Source organism: Pseudorasbora parva, chromosome 10 (assembly GCF_024679245.1).
Source record: "Pseudorasbora parva isolate DD20220531a chromosome 10, ASM2467924v1, whole genome shotgun sequence".
Classification (NCBI taxonomy): domain Eukaryota; kingdom Metazoa; phylum Chordata; class Actinopteri; order Cypriniformes; family Gobionidae; genus Pseudorasbora; species Pseudorasbora parva.
Window position 1 is genome coordinate 24818887 of NC_090181.1, and position 20980 is coordinate 24839866.

Genomic DNA, 20980 nt, shown 5'->3' on the forward strand with positions numbered 1-20980 from the left:
ATATCAATCTAAAGTTACTGAAAGACAGACGTATACTATTGTTTAAAAGTTTGTGGTCGGTTTTTAGTTAATGTTTTTGAAAGAGATCTCTTATACTCACCAAGACTGCATTTATTTGTTTAAAAATACAGTAAAACAGTAATATTGCTTAATTTTACAATTTAAAATGATGTCTTTCTATTGAAATAAATAATTTTAAAATGTAATTTATTCATGTGAATGCAAAGAATTTTCAGTATCATTACTCCAGTCGTCAGTGTCACATGATTTTTTAGAAATCATTCTAATATGCTGATTGAATGCTTAAAAAACATTTCTTATTACTATCAGTGTTGAAAATAGTAAAATAGTGCTTCTTAATATGTTTGTGTGATGCATTTTTTTCAGGATTCGTTGATGAATAGTCTCTGTGGATCTATTTAATGCCTTCTGGCTGAGTAAAAATATGAATTCTTTAAAAAATAAAGCATTTACTGACCATTTTTAAATGTTTTGGAAAAACTTTTGAATGTTAGTATATCTGAATGCAGTTAATAAGAGTTATGAAAAGGGTTCAAATATTTTCATTCAGCTATGAAAGGTTTCCATGAATGGTGTGTGGTCTAAGTTACAAACTTTGACACCAACAGAGTAATCGTGTGACCCTGAAGATGGACGTATCGCACACAGAACACTCGCATGTTATTGGGAAAGGAGGCAATAACATCAAACGAGTTATGGAAGAGACAGGCTGTCACATACACTTCCCAGACTCCAACAGGCACAGCCAGGGGGAAAAGAGCAACCAGGTACACACACACACAAAACACTACACACTCAGTCAAGACCAGCAACTACTCATACATTTTTTTTTTTTTGAGTAAAAGTTCACCATAAAATGATAATTCTCTGTTGTTCGTGTTGTACAAACCTACTACAGCAGAGGGAAGATTACTTATTACTGATTACTTAATTACTTACATTTTGGTCTTTTCTTCACAAAAATATTAAATGAAGCGTGAATACATGAAGGTAAAAACGTGATGACAGAAAATTAGTTTTTTTGTGAATTATCCCTGCTATGAGAATGTCTTTTATGCTAATTAAGCAGCAAATCTTTTCCATCCAGACAACTTTATCCAGCAGTGGCTGAACTCTAGCTGAATCATTTTATTGGCTAAGGGACATGAGGTAGTTTGTATTGGCTAGAGGATGAGAACGGTTTGGAGTATGATGAATCTGATTGGCTGTTGGACGGCTCTCAGGTTTAAATAGACTGCTGAGTGGTCTGACGAGGCGTGCAGACAGTTTGGAATGTTAGTAGCGTATACAAGCACACGCATGCACAAACACAGACTTCAGAGCCAAACCAGATGGACTCTCTGAACTGGGCCGAATCACCTGGTTCCAAACCGGGATTAATTCGCACAGGCCTTGATTAAACGCGACGTCGCCGGGATGAAATTATGAGGGGGGGAACTAGCAAGACCTTTAATTAAGGTTTTTTAGACTGGCGCACTGCCACACATACTCCCATTTAATGTTTCGATGGGTAATAAATCAGTTTTCTGGACGTGACACTGCATCCTATTTAAGCTTAACAAAAAATTCTTACAAGATGAGAGAAAGGAATAAACAGCTGCACATATTACGAAGAAAGATCATGAAGAACAATCATTTCTTTGTCCCCTTCTTTTTCTGTCAGGTGTCGATTGCGGGGCAGCTGACTGGTGTAGAGGCAGCGCGAGTTAAAATACGGGTGAGACCTTTTTCGAGCTTGCTTTCTTCTTTCCTTTCATAGTTACTTGTCACTGTTTGCAGGCCAGGGATTTTAAAACTTTTTGATGTCAAAGAACCCCATATATGATGATCCCCCGGGGAAGAACCAACCATTTGGGCAGCTATACTGTATATTGTCACATATAAAGGTAGCCTGACACGCCAGACCCACATCAAGATGTTTGGTCTGGAAACTCACCCTTGACAGGGCTCAATCTGAGGGGCGGGATAAACGGTTGTCTTTCAAACTCCCTCTGCACGCGATAGGATAGCGCTACAACCAACCAAAACAACGAAAGTGAAGCTTAGCTGAAAGATCAAACTTTCGCCGTATCCGGTCGGCAAAACTCTGAACACATCTTCCCTTTTTAAGAATGACTTCAGTGCCGTTCTTTGTTCTTTTCTCAGAGAAAAGCTTAACTCCAAGTCTTCCAGAGTCGCGGTCAAAGCTGATTCGAAAGACCACCGTTCGCCAGTTTCTGTGATTACTAGAAACACGCAAGCGAAACTCGGACATCATTATGTTAAGCCCCGCCCACCGACTCTATACACGATGTGATTAGCTCCCGACCAGAGTTTGGCGTTTACAGTTCAGAAGTGTATTGAGAGTTGCTAGACGACACTCGCTGCAGATTAAAATTGGTGTCGCTAGGGTGCGTCTAGATTTCTAGGCTAATATAAAAGGCCCATTACATTATAGAAAAATGATGTCTCACACACAAAAAAATGTTTTTTTTATTTGTGATTGCATGAAATCAAGAATGTAAAATATAATCTTTTAAATATTCACTTATATATTCACAATTAAAACTACACTATGTAACTTTTCCCATCCACTAGAGGGCGTCTATTCAAAACAATGTTTTCACCTCACAGGCAGTAGAAAAGAATCGGGATAGGACTCGGGCAGAGATCATGTTCATGGATGCAGTTATTATTGTTATTGTAGTATGAAGCAGAGCAGGACCGAGTGTTGAGGGAGCTGAGCAAGGCCGCTGGAGCGATTGTTATGCAAACATACGGCTTGTGAGCAGGGGCGTGGGACTGGGGGGATAAAGGGTACTGAGTAACCAGGGCCCGAGGCAGGGAAGTCCGTTTTCTATACATACACATACATTGGTACGGGGGCCCAGCAAGATGGTTTGTACCCAGGGCCCAAAATTTGGTGCTACGCCACTGCTTGTGAGCATCGGGACTTTCATTATGAAGGGGCACATTTGCTGGTGCTATTTCCATTTTTCCAGTCAGGAGTATGAGGTAACGCAGCTCTGTTTATCATATTAGATACATTTAAGTGTGTTTAAAATTCTGTTATGACGTTACTCTGCCGGTGCGTTCGCTCGGTGGCTGCTGTTGTACAGTGCTAAGAGTAAAGCATTTAAAACCGGAAAGTGAGGGTGACGCAGATATTTGACAGGTGACTCCCTCAGACGTCCCGGCTCCTTGGTTAAAATAGCAATTTCCTAACAATTTACAAATAGCTGGAAATATTTGGGATATTGTAAGAACTCAAGTGAACAAAATATATAACACTGGCCTGGTGGTTTTAGAATATTTTACTGCAAAAAATCTATATATTGAACCTTTAAATTTGACAGCATTTCTTTTTTTCTGCCCACTATTAGATGTATAAACCTAAAGGGAAACCCTTTTAGTAAAATTTTAATGTATTTTTAAGTGCTTATAACAGGATTTTTGCAGAGAATTTTGCCTTAAAGCTCATATTTTCTCAAACTCATATCAATATATTACTACATCAGTATACAAAGCTATCCAATTAATAACTTGAGTTAACACATTAAGCCCTAAATACACTGTTTTTCCTTTCAAATGATCTGTTGGCCCCCCTACGCCTCCTTGTGGCCCACTTTGAAAGGTCAATCCTAGATTAGGGCTTTATGTACTGCACCCTAGTGGTTAAAAATGTCATAACTTCTGTGTTGTCTTCAAGCCGTCTGCTATTTTCTACTCAAAAGCATCACTCTTCCCCATCCCTTTTGTAGGAGCTGCTGCCATTGATGTTGATGTTTGAATGCAGTGGGGTGGTACAGCATGTGGACTGTAGCTCTCCTGTAGTTCAGCATATCTCCCACACTTACAATGTCTCCATCTCCTTCAAACCACCCTCCCGTCTCTATGGCAACACTGCCATCGTCCGTGGCAACCAGAACAATGCCAGTGGCGTTAAGGTGAGGCAAAAAGTGATAGGCAAATTAATCAATGCTGATGTTAAAAGATATGGGGACCGTTTTTATTATTATGCTTGTATTATTTAAGCAATGAACTCTAATATCGTGTCTCTCTCTCTCTCTCTCTCTCTCTCTCTCTCTCTCTCTCTCTCTCTCTCTCTCTCTCTCTCTCTCTCTCTATATATATATATATATATATATATATATATAATATAAAAATTATTTATATATATATATATATATATATATATATATATATATATATATATATAAAATTATTATTTTTTTTTTGAAAGAAGTTTCTTATGCTCACCAAGGCTGTGTTTGTTTAATCCAAAAATACAGTAAAAGCACTAAGAATGTGCAATATAATTACAATTTAAAATGACTTATGACAATTATAATTTACTCCTGTGATGTGATGACACAACTGAATTTTCAGTATCATTACTCCAGTCTTCAGTGTCACATAATCCTTCAGAAATTATTCTAATATGATAATTTAGTGCTCACGAAAGATTTCTTATTATTATTATCAAGGTTGAAAACAGTTGAGATGCTTAACATGCGGAAACTGATACTTATTTTTCAGAATTCTTTGAAGAATAAACACTTTGGTAGCAGCGTAGAAGTAGAATGTTTGATCAGTTTAATGCGTTCTTGTTGCCTTTAAATATTCATTTCTTTTTTTAAATCTTAGTGACCCCAAATATTTGAACGATAGTGTTAAAACTATTTTTAATATGATCTTCCTATATAAAAAAATTAAATGGTCAAATCTGAATTTGTCAGTGAAAGTCAACCCTTAAAAGTGCACCCAAAAACAGTCAAAACTTCTAAGTGTAGTGGCATTCATTAGCAGATATGAAATGAGCAGAGCTCTTGAGTAGAAGGAATGAAACTAGGTCATTTCATGAAATGGAGAAATTTAGTTTTCGAGTAGAGCTGCCAGAAATTAAACTGAAAACAGCAGCCTCCACCACATAATATAAGACATTACAAGAGATGGCCGATGGTTTTATTAGTGTGTGTCTGTGTAAGCTCATATGGTGGCATCCTTGTGTGTGTTTGTGCAACTGCAGATCCATATCAAGTGTGTGTTGCTAACATATTTGTGTGTTTCAGCGCGGTACGGCTTTGTTATTAGAACACCTCGCTGGGTCTTTGGCCGGTTCAGTGCTGGTCAGCACACAACTGGACATTGCACCCCAGCACCACCACTTCCTTTTGGGCCGAAACGGAGCCAACGTCAAGCACATATCCCAGCGCACTGGAGCCAATATACACTTCCCCGAGCTCAACGCTCACAACACTAGCCGCTCTGCTGTCTACATACAGGGCAGCATTGATGGTGTATGTGCGGCTAGACAGCAGCTAATGGTATGACAACAGTTAGTTTTTTTTTCTATTCTGTCTCATGCTCTTTAATTTAATATCTCCCTCCATATTTGTGGCCAATCTGCGAAACAGAACACGTTATGTTGAAAGAGATGATATTGAGAGATGTTTGGATGAGAGTCACTATAAGTAGTGACAGATGATGAGACTCATGCCGGGCTGGATGAAGACCTTGAGGTTTTAGCAACGTGCCCTACCCAGATGGATTTTAATACTCTTGCCAGATTTATTATTCTGCTCTTATTTATTTTTTTCTAAAACAGGACACTGCTTTTTACAGTTTTAGCCACACTGCCATTTCAGACTGTATTTTAATCTTAGAGGTCTCATTATAAAACATGTGCAATTGTGGAGCGATTGTTGAGCAACACGCAGCTCGTGGCAGTCGGCGGCACCATTTCCGCTTTTCCAGTAATGAGTAGAGGTAACGCAGCTCTGTTTATCATATTAGATATGCTCTGTTTATGCATATTAGATACGGCTGCTGTGACACTTCATGAGTAAAACGCTTCTGCAGAATAAAACCGGACGCAATTGACAGGCGACTCCCTCAGACGCAATGCTCAGACGTCCCGGTTCCTTGGTTAAAATAGCAATTTTCTCACAACTTACAAATAGTTGGAAACATTTGGGATATTGTAAGTACTAAACTTAACAAAATATTTAACACTGGCCTGGTGGTTTTTGGATATTTACTGCAAAAATTAGGGCTGTCAAAGTTAACATGTTAACGCAAATTCATTTTAACGGCACTAAATGTATTAACGCGCATTAACGCAGCGCATTTTCCATTTGATCCGTGGTCCGTAGTTGGAGATCAAAATAAGCCATAGACGTAAAGGATGTAGCAGCAAACATTAAAAGGGAAAGAAAATGGTTAACATTAATATTCTAAACCAAAAGTGCAGTTATTGCCTAAAAGCTACCATATTTTCTGTTTAACCATATTAGACACCAGGTCGAAAGAAAAGTCTATTACATTGAGCACATTCTCTGCAGTCCGAGCGCGATGTGTGAATGCACTGAAGCTCACTCCCACTTATGTCTGAGGTAAATCATGGACACATCACCACTTACAGTACATGTGTTATATTGAACTAAATGCATTACAATCGTCTAAAACGAATGCACAGGTTACTTTTCTGAACAGGAGCGCTCCCGAATCTTGCACTGTTTACGTGAATTGCGGCACAGTTCGGCGCGCACACACAAAATACCCAAGGGGGTAATCTAGCACTCGGAAAGCGTTCCACCCATAGGGGCTGCCATTGTTAACCAAGCCATCACCTGCTGTTAGCATCCCATTGACTCCCATTCATTTTTGAGTCACTTTGACAGTGAATAACTTTACATCTGAGGCGTTTAAAGACTCCATTTGTCCATTGTTTATTTATAAAGAAACACAACAATGCATAAAAGTCTCCATTACCTTGCATCTTACACTATTGCCCTGTAGAAGCTGTTTTTGTAAAAATAGGCTAACGATTGCGTCATAACCAACTGACTCTGTCGCACAGTTGAGAAATTACCGTATAGACAGGAGGAGACGCTCAGAACAATCTTTTACTGTCTATGAGACAGTCAGGGGGACGTGGAAACATAAAGTCAAGGGAGAAGAATGGGGAGAAGCCCCTAGTGAGCCAAAAGCAACAGGAGAAAATATTTAAACAACGTGATTCAGATTTCACTTTCCACAACTACTAGAAGACCTACAACTGTCAGACAGGTTGCTCACTTCACATCTACGTCGTCAAGCTCAGTCTGAGCCTGCGCAGTTCGCTCAGCCATCAGGAAGTGAGTGCCTCTGATTGGCCTCATTTTTCCGCCGTTGAAGTCGATGGGATAGCTCTGTCCATTTCTTTTACTGTCTAGGAAAATACCGGCAGTTCAATAGCGCGTCTCTTAAAGGGGCCGCACTATATTCCTACTCGTGGAATATGGACCTCCTCCAGTATGGTGTGGTTCTGCTGCGCTCACAGGTCCACATGACAGCTTTCACATTACCAGTTTGTCATACAAATTGTTCCCTGTTCTGAACTAAACTGCCAGTAATACTACCTTTATTTATATTCTTAAAATGAGAGAAATCCCTGCTTATTCTAAATTTTTAAGCTTAGGCTTAAGAGATATGAACAAGTTCTTTGATAAACGTCTGTGACCTTTGATACATATCTAGTCTTCATGCTGTATTATTGATTATTATATGGTTATGGTTATATGGATTAAGTATGGTTTCACTAATAATAAACATACATTTGCATAAAGCATGCATATTTGTCCATATACCTATGGTATTAAAAATCTAATTCAAACTTAATTTAAGATACATTTACAACATATAAAAATCTGCGATTAAATTGCGATTAATCGCAAGTTAACTCATGACAATCATGTGATTAATCGCGATTAAATATTTTAATCGTTTGACAGCCCTAGCAAAAATACAACATAGTGCACCTTTTATTTTTATACTTTGTTTTCATTTTTAGTTTTGTTTGAATTTAAATTGTATTATGTGCTTGTCATTTTTATTAGTTTACAATTACATTTATCTTAAATGTATTCTAATTCTTAATGTAATTTAAATTTAGGAATTTAACGAACTCTTATTTTATTTCAGACAACAGTTCTTGTTTCCATTTTAAGTTAAAGTTTTTCATCTAATATCTATATTTTATTTCAGTTTAACAAAAATATTTGTAATTGTGTTGTTTATGTAACAATAGCTTAAAAAAGTGGATAGAGTGAGGTACTTATAATGGAAGTCAATGGTGGCCAGTCATAAGCGTTAAAATACTCACTGCTTAATAGTACAGCCACAAGACTTGAACAATATGAATATTTACATGATTTTACTTGGATAAAATCACATAACCATTTCTGTGTAAAGTTATATCCACTTTTTGGAAATCCACCATACAATTTTGTTGCCGTGACAATATATCAGCTAAATCACTGAAATAACCATAAAAATGACAAGAGGTTTACAAATGTACTGCTCAAATAATACGCAAGTTATTCATTGTAAGTTGTTCACCACGTTGATTTTTGCCTTTTTAAACTGAATTTCAAAATAATCATTCCTTTAAGGAAGCACATTATAATCAAGCTATTTTTAGGTTCATAAGGTAAAAGGTTGTGATTTTTCAGGATTTATTTGTATGTGTGTTTGAATGCATGTATATTTTAGGGCTGTCTGCCATTGGTGCTGCTGTTTGACATTAAGGAGGAGATGGAGGTGGCATCTCAGGTCATCACTACACTTATGGAGCAGCTAGACGTCTTCATCAGTATTAAACCCAAACCGAAACAACCCAGCAAGGTAACAAAAGCCCACTTATTTTGTGTGTATGTGGTAAATTTAACCTCTGTCACTGACTGTATGTTTTCCTCACAGTCTGTGATAGTGAAGAGCGTGGAAAGGAATGCTAGGTGTATGTATGAGGTACGCAGGATCCTATTAGGGCTAGAGTCCAGCAGTTTGCCCTCTTCTATCAACCACATCACTGTTAATGGACATGCTTCATCCTCCCCTCCCCTGATTGGCTCCATTGGACTGGACACCCTAGCTTCCGCTGAACTGAGGCTAAGAACTCTGGGTAATGTAGTGTGTGTGTGTGTGTGTGTGTGTGTGTGTGTGTGTGTGTGTGTGTGTGTGTGTGTGTAAAGTAACCACAGTGTAAGGTACATTTATGATCTAAAAGTAATTCCTTGAATGTGTATTCTAAGCAAGGCCTGTTTGTATCAGTACAACATACACAGTCCTGCTTTAGCTCTGCAGTCACTATAATTACTACTGTCTGTGTTTGCAGATTACAGCTCATGCTGCCAAACAGCTCCATAATTAGCTACAGCTGTGTGTGTATGTGTGTATATTTGCATTTGCCTGTGTTACACATTCACTCACACACTATTAGTGTGACTTAAAACAATCCCCTCGGTTGTCAAGACTCTGACTTGTGCATGTTTAAAGTACAGTTACATTAAGGATCAGTAAAATAATAGTAATTAAAAGTTAACAATCATGCTGGATTGGTAACTGGAGCTTTGTTTCAAAACCCAACAAGTAGTCTACCTAGATAACTTTTATAATTATGATTATAATTTTAAATTATGTTGCCGTGTAAGATATCTATTTTTGACAAAATCAAGGCAACATCATATTTATGGATAAGACAGTGGCAGAATATATTATTACAACAAACATGATCAAAGATTAAAAGTAAAATGGGTTGTGGGAAATTTTGAAAATGATAAAATAAAGTATATTGTTTTTTTTAAAGAATGTAATTTATTTATGTATAATAAATATAGAATATGTTTTTTTTCCTTATTTAAAATGTACTATATCACATTTACTATATCACAAACATTTGTGTGTTTTAAAATGATTAGCTTATCAACGTAATAATATTTGAAGATTGTTCATAAAATCTGAAAACAATGGTATTGTGAATTTAGAGTCTTTATTTAAATGTAGCCAAATCATGCTAAAAACTGTTTTTCAGGCAGGTCCAACAGTATTCTAATAGATAGATCAGTTATTTTGTCCTCAGAGAGGAAATTTGTTATCACCCTCTCTGCATAGAAAGCTGCAAACACAACAACACCATACACATTAACAATCAAAACAATCACAGACATATAAAAAAAAAAAAAAATCAAGATCATACATCAAATTTGACAGATATCAAACTACAGGCTAATATCTAATCTACCTTTTTTTGGCGTCGGTTCTGAATGTGTTGTTGTGTCACAACTTCATTCTCACCTGTCCCTGAACAAGCTTTTAGAACCTTTTTAGTTTCAATCAGGTCATAGTACTGAGACTACATGGTTCGAGTTATGAACGATCTCCTTGTCTATGCTGACTCTGGTGCCGTTACTGTTGGTGCCCTTACTGGTGCTGTTAGATTTGAGTGCAGCCTTAGATATGGTGTGCCACTCTATATTGATTGAGAGAGACTGGAGACTTGGCTTGGTATTTCCAGTACAGTGTTGGAGTCGTTAAAATCTTACCTTATGATTGTACCCAGTTTGTTGTTTTAGGTAACAATAAATCTAAAGTTGGTATTCCTCATGGGTCTGTCTTTGGCCCCATACATTTTAGTTTTTAAATGCTTCTTCTAGGGCAGATTATTCGAAAGCATGGTTTGCGGTTCCACTTTTATGCTGATGATACCCAAATTTATATTAGCATGAAAACTAATATCACAGGTATCTCTGCAAAACTATTGCAGTGTGTCTGCAGGAAAGTAAATTATGGATGTACCACAATTTTCTTAAAGGGGGTACTGCAGCGCTGGGAAGATGAACCTGTATTTAAACTGGGTCATCATTGTAGTAGAAATGTGAAATTATTTTAGAATTTGGTGCCTTCTAGACTGAGAAAAGACAGAAAATGTATTTTTGTCTCATGGGGATGAAAGACTACAATTCCCAGAATGCTTCGCTGCCCTTTGAGGCCATTTCCAAAGCCACCAACTTGTTTACTGTGACTGAGTTGGAGAAGACACTACAATTAAAAACTGAACGTGTCTGTTCAATATAATGAGTGAGTCACCGCGCGAGTATCACAGCACTGAGCACTAACTGCAGGAGTGAGATTAATGAGCTCTCATGATGAGAGCTGAGGCATACATTCACAACGCGAGTTCAGTCTGGCGCGTTTCAGTTCATGCCTTTGCAAGCTTAACTTTCATAGAAATTAATTTGAGAAGTTAAAAGACTTACATTGCTCACCATAGCTCCGTTTAAATGAGTGCCTGTAGCTGCGAGCTGAGCTCTGAGTGTGATCTCCCATCCCCCATGCGAGGGTTCAAAACATGTGGAAATGGCTCCCTCTGCTGGCTGTAGTCTTTAGCCTTTGGACAAACATTCTTCCTATGATGCAAATATCGTCAATTTGCATCATAGGAGGAATTTTTCCAGAAATAAAATGCATAAATCTCTTGTCTCAGGGGGATATATGGGGGGAAAAGCACAATCATTTGAATATACTCCAGGGTTTCTACTGATACAAAGCCATATGCTAATCGCTGAAGTAACCCTTTAAATTGAATTGTACAAAGTCAGAGGTCCTTTGAGTCCTTTGACAACAGTGTAGTATTTCCATGTTCTCAAATTCTTAATCTTGGTGTTCTTTTTGATTCTCAATTGACATCAGATGCACATGTCAGGAGCATTCTGAAATCTGCATTTTTTTGTTATCACAGGAATATTGCCAGGATCAGGATGCAGAAATGCCTCTGATGCAGAAAGCCTCGTCCATGCATTTGTTACTTCCAGTGTTGACAGCTTTCTTGCAGATTAAAAACTATGGGCGAAAGAGCTTTCTCTGTTGCAGCGCCTAGGTTATGGAATGCACTTCCTTTAAATGTTTGAAATGCCCCCACATTAGGTAGTTTTAAGAAACAGTTAAAAAACCCATCTTTTTGAGATGGTGTTTGTCTTAACTGGAGACTCTGGACACTGGATGTATATTGTACTGTACTAGGGCTTTGTCTTTGTTCTTTTTTATGGATGTATTTTATACTGTACTAGTTGTAGCACTTTGGGTTTAAGATAATGGGTTTTATTATTATAAAATGACACTTCGATGGCTAATTTCTTATGTATTTAAAGCTTGTATAGCTATAGGAACAAAACTCTTACTATAAGCTGGGCTTTCTGCACATGAGGAGCCTATACCTGATTCCTGCAGCCACAAAGAAGGGGGAATAAAATACTGATAAAGTGGGTGGTCTGGATCATTTAAAATGTTGTCTTCCGGGGCAATTGTGTGCCTGGTGAGCTATTGTCTCTTGAAATTGCTTGTGCTGTCCCTCATTTTAAAGTTGCATTGGTGCTATATAAATAATAATTAAAATGTTAAATATATACGTTGTAAAAATTGTTATCACTAATACTTTTTTATTTACGTTGCGCTCTCTCTTCTGTCTCTATTTCTTCAGCTGGTATTCTAAGGTCTGTCAGCCCCATTCCTAATGGTTCCCCAAACCCAAACTGTGTTCTGAATGGACACAGCTCTATGTTGAGCATTCAGAAAGGAGCGGTGAACAACATGCAACACATTCATACACCTGCTCACATGCACTCACACACATCACATTCACATGCTCCTGGTCACGCTGCTTCACTCTGGGCCAGTGCGCTTAGTTCAACAACTAACACATCAGGTGAGTGCAGGCTCTTGTAAACCTCATAGATTATTAATGATTATTATATAACCCACGCTCTCTGTCCCTGCCTCAGGGTTTTCCACAGATCTGATGTTGCAGTCAGTGTCTCAGACGACTCTCAGTGGTCTTCTGCTCTCTGGGGTCCAGAGTCAAGCACACACTCACACACCGTCCCCTCCACCTGGACTCGCACCGATACACAAACCAGCCAGTGCAGATCATCTCAATGGACATGTGAGGAACTTCTCTTTACTAAAGTTACATTGTTTTGTTTTGCTTTAAACTCAATATGCTTTCTGTGTATGTTTCTGCTGGATGCTGGACGCTGCAGCTCGCAAATTCTGTGTACAGCCGAATCTCCTCTGTATCACTGGACACAGCCCAGGAAGTCATAGGACACTCCCAATCAGAATCCAATAAATCTACAGATGAAGGTTCAGAACGCAATCTATCTATCTATCTATCTATCTATCTATCTATCTATCTATCTATCTATCTATCTATCCATCTATCCATCCATCCATCCATCCATCCATCCATCCATCCATCCATCCATCCATCCATCCATCCATCCATCCATCCATCCATCCATCCATCCATCCATCCATCCATCCATCCATCCACCCACCCACCCATCCATCTGCCTTGATTCACTGTGTACAGTATTGATTAATTATAAATAGACTCATTGATTCATTATAAATAGACATATTAAATGTACTAATTTTGTGTGTGTTTAAATCAGGCTCAGATACGTTTGTTGAAGTGGGCATGCCCAGAAGTCCGTCTCACTCAGCCAATGCGAATGAGCTGAAGCAGATGCTGGCCTCTTGCACGGTGTCGTCAGGGAAACGACAAACGGTGGAACTTCTGCAGAGAACCAAGAACTCACTTCTTCAGTATGTTCAGTCCTAAAAGGACCTTACATAATAATGACAGTTGTCTTTATATAAAAAGTTACTCTGCAGCTATGAAGTGCAGCTTAAATTCTGTTTGTGTGTGCAGTGTTGAGTGTGTGTTGGCCGATTCTGATTGTGAGGATCCTATGGCTGATAAAAGGGCACCAGGAAGTGAGAGAGCTGCAGAAAGACGACTTGGACCACATATGCAGGTTTAAATCCACATAAACACACTGTACTCATATACAAGTGTTAAAAAACAAAACGTATTCACATGGTTCTTGTGCTTGAATGTGTTTCAGGCTATTGACTATGAGAAAAAGAAGCTACTAGCTACTAAAGGTGAGCAAAAACTTGATCTCTTCATTTAACATCTTAATGTGAAAATGTACATAAATAACATCCTAATATGAGATCACTGGTTAGGTTGTTGATAAACCGTTGTGCTGTTTTGTTATAGCCATGCTGAAGAAGCCAGTTGTGACAGAAATTCGGACTCCCACAAATACCTGGAGTGGATTGGGCTTCTCTAAATCAATGCCAGCGGAGGGCATGAAAGAGCTGCGCAGGGCACACCATGTGCCATATAAACCCAGCATGAGCACAACTTATGAGGTACAAACTCACCGGTGCACAGTCACATGCAGCCACAATTCAGTTCAGCTTAAATTAAGCTACATCTAAAGGTTTTTGATAATGATCCTAAAAGCTGGGTTTCAAAGATGCTTTTTTGTGTTTTCCAGAACTCTCATCTCTCTGTGTCACACTCTGGGAGCCCGGAGGGTTTGGGCAATGACACCACATCCGATAATTGGGGGGATTTTAATGGGAATGTTAATATCAATGGGAACGGACTGTCAGGAAATTCTGAATTTTCCCCTGCTGTCAGCAGCCCAAAGAGAATCAAGAACAAATCTTGTAAGACTCAAGATTTTGTACCCATTGAACTTTCTTCTAAACTACTTCTGCCCTACTCACTAGTTCTGTCTTTCTCTTTATCTGTGTGTTTGGGTCAGTAGGTGAGCAGTATCTCAGCAGCAGTAATTATATGGACAGTATATCTATGCCTGGCAGAAATGGCTGCTCTCTCAGCTCCTCTCTCAAAGGAACAGATCTCCCGGAGCTCTTCAGCAAACTCGGTCTCGGCAAATATATAGACATCTTCCAGCAGCAGGAGGTAATTCTGCATACCTGCTATATATGTGCTTTTCAGCTAAATTCGCCATTTGAATCAAAATATGTAACGCATCAAAAATGGGCTAATTTCTCATAGGCTGGAGTGAGTCCATAGACATCTCTCTTGCTGCCGCAATCTTTTGTGGTGTGACAGATCACACGTGAAACAATACACGTGAACCGATTATTGACCAACCAATTATTTTCCACTTAACTAGTTACAACACAAAATAAACATGAATGAACATCAGAAGGTATGTTGCAAGATACCATAGAACTTTTCATGAAATCATGTCACATGTAATCGTTCTATCAGAGTTTGAACCGCGTCAATAAAACAGCTTGTAAGCAATGTCATATAAAAGACATTCAATGTTTAAAGAAAAAATGAACTTAGGAGTATTGTGCTAAATATATGCACTATATTGCATATTCATTGTATTTTACCTGTTTTACAATTAGAGCTACACTGTGATATTTTCCCCCATCTAGCGGTGAAAAGGTATATGACCATCCAGTGAATATTAGTTTCTTTTCCTCTCAATTCTGATTTAGTCCAAGATTAATATGGCTTCCAGTTCGACCTCGTGTCGAATGTTCCTTCAAGTGATGTTACTTTAGAAAACTATTATAATTTGCAGTTATTTAATTTGTAAGTTAACATGTAGGATATGACATCTATGTAAAATAAATAATAATTTTACGTTTTCGTAATTTTTTTACCATTTCATTGCTAACATCAGCTGTCAGGTTCCCAGACGAATGCAAGCTAATCTTAATATAGTACCTTTAATCAGTGCTATCGTTATTCTGTATATTGTACGACATCACTAGCGTAAGGCTAAGTTTAAATTGTAGGATGTAGCATATTATAAATTACAAGAATACTTTATTACTTGAAAGAAGTAAATATACATTAATGAGCACATATATATTTTGAAAGAATTTAGTGTTTTTAGCTAAGAATAAACAAAAAAAGTTACACATCTGCCCGCGAGCGTCGTCTAGCAACCTTCTGAGCTGTAAACGCCAAACTCTGGTCAGGCCAATCACATCGTGTATAGAGTCGGTGGGCGGGGCCATAATGACGACGGCCGAGTTGCGTTTGTGTGCTACTAGTAAACATAGAAACTGGTGAACGGCGGTCTTTCGAATCAGCTTTGACCGCGACTCTGGAAGACTTGGAGTTAAGCTTTTCTCTGAGAAAAGAACAAAGAACGGCACTGAAGTCATTCTTAAAAAGGGAAGATGTGTTCGGAGTTTTGCTGACCGGATAAGGCGAATGTTTAATCTATCAACGAGCTCCGTTTCACCTTCGTTGCTCTGGTTGGTGGTAGCACTATTCTATCGATTTCGATTCACATGCTTGCAATTCGAAATCAAATCTAATTGTGAAATTTGTGTCAGTGCCCAGACCTATTGTCAATAAAAATATTACTATTATTATTATTTTTTACTTGAAGCAAATGTTGTCTTTACCATTTATTTTCTTGTCAGAGTGTTCCAGAAGGCCTAGTTTAGAAGTTAAAATCATAAAAATTCTCTCCTGGGGGACGATGCCCCCAGACCCCCCAACAAAAATATACTTCTTAAACATGTCTCCTTTTTCACCTCTTCTGAGTTTGCAGGTCTGATGTAGATTTGCATGTACAAAAGGAAATACTAGTGTTTGCAATGCAACAAAAAATCATTACTCAAACTATATTATTATTTATATTCAAATGTTAAGTAAAAACATTTGAATGTAAATTATATTTTGTGTTTATTTAGTGAAAAGTTGCCTTCATTTTTTGTTTTTGATTTTACTTCTTCCACTAAACATTTAGAATCTAATTGGAATTAAAGTTCTCCTTGCACGCGCAATAATAATGAACAAATATGGATTAGTAGATATTTGTCTCTGCCTTTTGTAAATGTGCATTTATATGTGCATTTCTGTATTAGATTGATCTGCAAACATTTGTTACACTAACGGATCCAGACCTGAAGGAACTGGGAATCACAACATTTGGGGCTCGCAGGAAAATGTTACTGGCGATCTCAGGTCAGTCAACTTTGTGTTTGTGTCTAAGCTACAGATCAAAAGGGGAAAAAAGATTGATGAAGGATGTGGAAAGAATAGATTGACTAAAATACAATAATTTAAATGATAATCATTTAATATCATCTTCTCTATTTAGATCATCTTGTGTGATCTGTTTGTATTATATATACACTCAGCATAAAATTAAATCTCTACTCACTTTCAATTGTGAATTATCCATTGTTATTTCAGTATGGCTGTAAAGCTCATGCAAAACGTTATTCAAACTTATGTTAGACGCTTTTAACATTAAATAAATGGTACCTGAGATTGTCAATGTCATATTTTGCATGTTGTTGTTCCAGCCACAGGTTTGCAGAAACTGTTTATTAACGGGTGATCAGGGACCCTTGGCATCTTTCGGTTGATGTTTTTAGAGTAAAAACTGTCTAATAGGATAAAAAGTTAAATCCTTTCCAATAAAGATCTCTAAAGCTTATTTGAATTATAAAGAAAAAAAGCTATTGACTATTAAATAACTATATAACTGTGTCACATCGTGAGCTACCTACCTAGACAGCATTTGAAAGAAAATTTTATTATATATATATATATATATATATATATATATATATATATATATATATATATATAATAAAATTTTCTTTCAAATGCTGTCTAGGTAGGTAGCTCACGATGTAACATATATACACACACACACACTCACCCCGATCAGGCAAAAACATTATGACCACCTCGGCACCTCCCTAATATTGTGTAATTTGGTATCTGGCACCAAGATGTTAGCAGCAGATCCTTTAAGTCCCTTAAGTTGTGAGGTGGGGCCTCCATGGATTGGACTTGTTTGTGGAGTACATCCCACAGATGCTCGATTGGATTGAGATCTGGGGAATTTCTCAACACCTCAAAATCGTTGTTGTGCTCCTGAAACCATTCCTGGACCATTTTTGCTTTGTGGCAGGACACATTATCCTGCTGAAAAAGGCCACAGCCACCAGGGAACCGTTTCCATGAAAGGGTGTACATGGTCTGACAGTGCTTAGGTAGGTGGTACGTGTCAGAATAACATCCACATGGATGGCATTTTCCCAGCAGAATATTGCCAAAAGCATCACACTTCCTCCACCAGCTTGCCTTCTTCCCATAGTGCATTCTGGTGCTATGTGTTCCCTAGGTAAGCAAAGCACCGGCACCAGGCCATCCACATGATGTAAAAGGAAATGTGATTCATCAGACCAAGCCACCTTTTTCCATTGCTCCGTGGTCCAGTTCTAAAGCTCACATGCCAACTGTTGGTGCTTTTGGCATTGGACAGGGGTCAGCATGGGCACCCTGACTGGTCAGTGGCTATGTAGCCCCATAGGCAACAACCTGGATGCAATGTGTATTCTGACACCTTTCTATCAGAACCAGCATTAACTCATTGAGCAGTTTGAGCTACAGTTGCTCATCGGTTTGATCAGACCACACAGCCAGCCTTTGCTCCCCACGTGCATCAAGAGTCTTTGCTGTCCATGACCGTGTCGCCGGTTCACCACTGTTCCTTCCTTGGACCACATTTGATAGATACTGACCACTGCTGACCAGGAAGAGACCCCACAAGAGCTACAGTTTTGGCGATGCTCTGACCCAGTTTTCTAGCCATGCCAATTAGGCCCTGGTCAGACTCGCTCAAATCCTTACGCTTGCCCATTTTTCAACTTTAAGGGACAAAATGTTCCCTTGCTGCCTAATATATCCCACCCACTAACAGGTACCATGAAGAAGAGATAATCAGTGTTATTCACTTCACCTGTCAGTGGTCATAACGTTATGCCTGATCGATGTGTGTCATCATTTAGTTCTTGGTGTGATATTTGTTAGTTACTGTCCTTCCATTTGAGTTAGAATCTGTGTTACTGATCATATTTGAATGTCTCCTCAGAGCTGAGTAAGAGCAGGAGGAAGCTTTTTGACACGCCCAACATTCGCTCCTCCTTCCTAGAAGGAGGTGCCAGCGGTCGCCTGTCACGGCAATTCCACTCAGACATGGCGAGTATCAGTGGTCGCTGGTGATCTCTGGTAGGCTTCTGGACCACAAACCACTTCAAACTGGACTCTGGTTGATCTAGAAAGCCAAAAAGTGAGGCAGATTCTTTCACATCTAAAAATGTGTTGGGATGTTATTAAGGATGCTTTTTGTTAGTGCCTAAAAATATATGAAGGGAATTTATTCAATATTGTTAAGATAATGTACCATTAATATGGTCTTGCATTTACTCTGGGAGAACAGGCAAAGCACAGAGTTTAAAACTAACCATACTGTCAGCAAGAGCGCTTCGGTATTGGTGTCTAGCACTTTAATCTGTAAACTCTGCTGTTTTTGCTGATAGGTTGTATGCAACGTCTGTCTTTTATAACGTCCGACTGTCCAGTTTCAAAGCCAAACGTATGCACTTATTTAGCAGGTAATTCCAAATCACACGCAAAGATTATCTACCTGGTAATCACAACCAGCTGACTCTTATGTTGTTTACCAGACTGTTATATTCATGTTTAGTGTTAAATTACTCATTGGTCATTGTGGTAACATTGTATTTTAATACACTTTATTTTATAGTTTTGTTTAAGTTTTTATGTTAATCTTTTTAAAAGGCATTATCAGTTTACTTTATGATTTTGACATTGTTTAGTGTGTGGTCTGATTATACAGAATGTCTCATAGTCATCTCAGACAGATGTCATTCTTTTTTCTTTTCTTTTTGGTGTAAATGAAGTCTCTGGTTTTCTGAAGAATAGCAGGATGCCATAAAATGCCAGTGATTTGTTTAAGAAAATCTGTTTAATCATTATTTACATTTACTTGCAGCACAAACATCAAGTTTAATCTGCATTAGGTACTTTTCAAGTCATTTCATGTCTTGATGTTTGTATGCATAATGGACACGTGTGTGTGTGTGTATGTGGATGTGCGTGTGCATGTGCGTGTGTGTGTACTTGTCCCTTAGCTCAAAGCCATAAATGAAACTCAAGGGCTACTGTTGGTAAATTTGATTATTCAAATCCTTAACCACATACAACATTGTTTCATTTATTCAACTTTTGTTTTGTTCTTTTCCAGCCAGATTGTGTATATCAATAGAAGTATTCACAGTAAATCAGTGTTACACATTTTTTTTGTTCTTGTTTTGTTTACATTTGTATGAGGTCCGCAGTACATTCACGGTACAGCCTACAAAGATGAATGTATAACACACAGAAAGAGCTTTTTGAAATACAGCTATTTGAAACCATATGTTGTTAAATACTTCATAAGAAACCATGCTAATCTGTTTTATATGCTTTTGTTTTTTGTAAGGAAAATAATGACAGTATCTAAAATATTGCACAAATCGCTTGTGGTTCTTTTGTATTATTGCTAAAACCACTTGTGGTACTCTTGTATTATTGCTCAGTGATATTATTAATTGCTTGATTGTAGATCCAAAGTGAAAATCTCATAAGATTCATGTGCAAATTATGGACTTGTAGAGATTACATTTCTACCATAGTGGAACCAGTGTATATGGTTACTGAGCAGGGTTTGTGATCAAGGTTCATTATATTATTTTTTTTTTTATTATTTGTTTTGCATCTGACAAATCATGTTCATTCAGTTATATTCCACTTGTCACCTGAAATAACTTCACTGTTTTAACAGTGTCATTAATTTGTTTTCTTCTTCTTTCTTCTTCTTCTGAGGGAACAACTGTGTTGTTCTGTTTATTTGGTTGTGCTACCTTCCTCCTGGAGTGGAGCATTATGGGAAGACTATTTTTTCATCTTCTTTTGGATGTGACATAGGCATTTGTATCACATTTAAGCCTTTGACAAAGGGAACAATGTTCATGTTTTTGCCTTATAAGAATGTTCTTTAAATCCAAATCAGTGTCTCCTAAAGTGTTGCCAGAGTATTTCTCTCTCTGAAAGTAACAGAAAAAAAATGGATTTAAAACAAAAGCGAAAGAACAAAAATATTTGAAATGTTCTTTGTGGTTTTGTTCTAGAAAATAAAAATGTTTGCAAGCCAAATCAAGTTTGTTTTTTATTTCATTTGAAATCTATAGTAGTTCAGTGGGTAAAGCTATACAATTTATTTAAGAATGCAAAGTTATGAATGTGTAGCTATCTGTTGAATGCAAATTAAATGAGAACAGGCCTAGTTGAGACCGTAAAGAGAACATTTAGGGTCGACAATAACAATATACAGTGACACTTAAAAGTCTCAAAATCACGGTTCACACATTTCTAAGGACAAAGACAGCCACTTCTCTTTTGAAAGAGCAAAGGCATGGGTAATTATTTATGCTGTTTTGT

General features: G+C 37.8%; 1 protein-coding gene across 2 annotated transcripts in view; it reads left to right on the forward strand.

Moving 5' to 3' along the window:
• bicc1a (BicC family RNA binding protein 1a) overlaps positions 1-19461 on the forward strand; it is a 44684-nt gene extending 25223 nt beyond the window's left edge. The window contains exons 5-21 of one of the 2 annotated variants that reach the window (XM_067455643.1): positions 630-788; positions 1685-1738; positions 3762-3947; positions 5073-5327; positions 8536-8667; positions 8743-8944; positions 12299-12523; positions 12600-12760; positions 12858-12960; positions 13272-13425; positions 13532-13637; positions 13728-13767; positions 13886-14040; positions 14169-14343; positions 14442-14602; positions 16546-16645; positions 18570-19461. In XM_067455643.1, coding sequence (XP_067311744.1) covers positions 630-788; positions 1685-1738; positions 3762-3947; positions 5073-5327; positions 8536-8667; positions 8743-8944; positions 12299-12523; positions 12600-12760; positions 12858-12960; positions 13272-13425; positions 13532-13637; positions 13728-13767; positions 13886-14040; positions 14169-14343; positions 14442-14602; positions 16546-16645; positions 18570-18700 — 2499 coding nt within the window. In that variant the 3' untranslated portion in view covers positions 18701-19461. The remainder of the gene's footprint in view (positions 1-629; positions 789-1684; positions 1739-3761; positions 3948-5072; positions 5328-8535; positions 8668-8742; positions 8945-12298; positions 12524-12599; positions 12761-12857; positions 12961-13271; positions 13426-13531; positions 13638-13727; positions 13768-13885; positions 14041-14168; positions 14344-14441; positions 14603-16545; positions 16646-18569) is intronic. The other variant, XM_067455645.1, reaches the window with a different exon arrangement.
• Positions 19462-20980: the final 1519 nt, after the last annotated feature.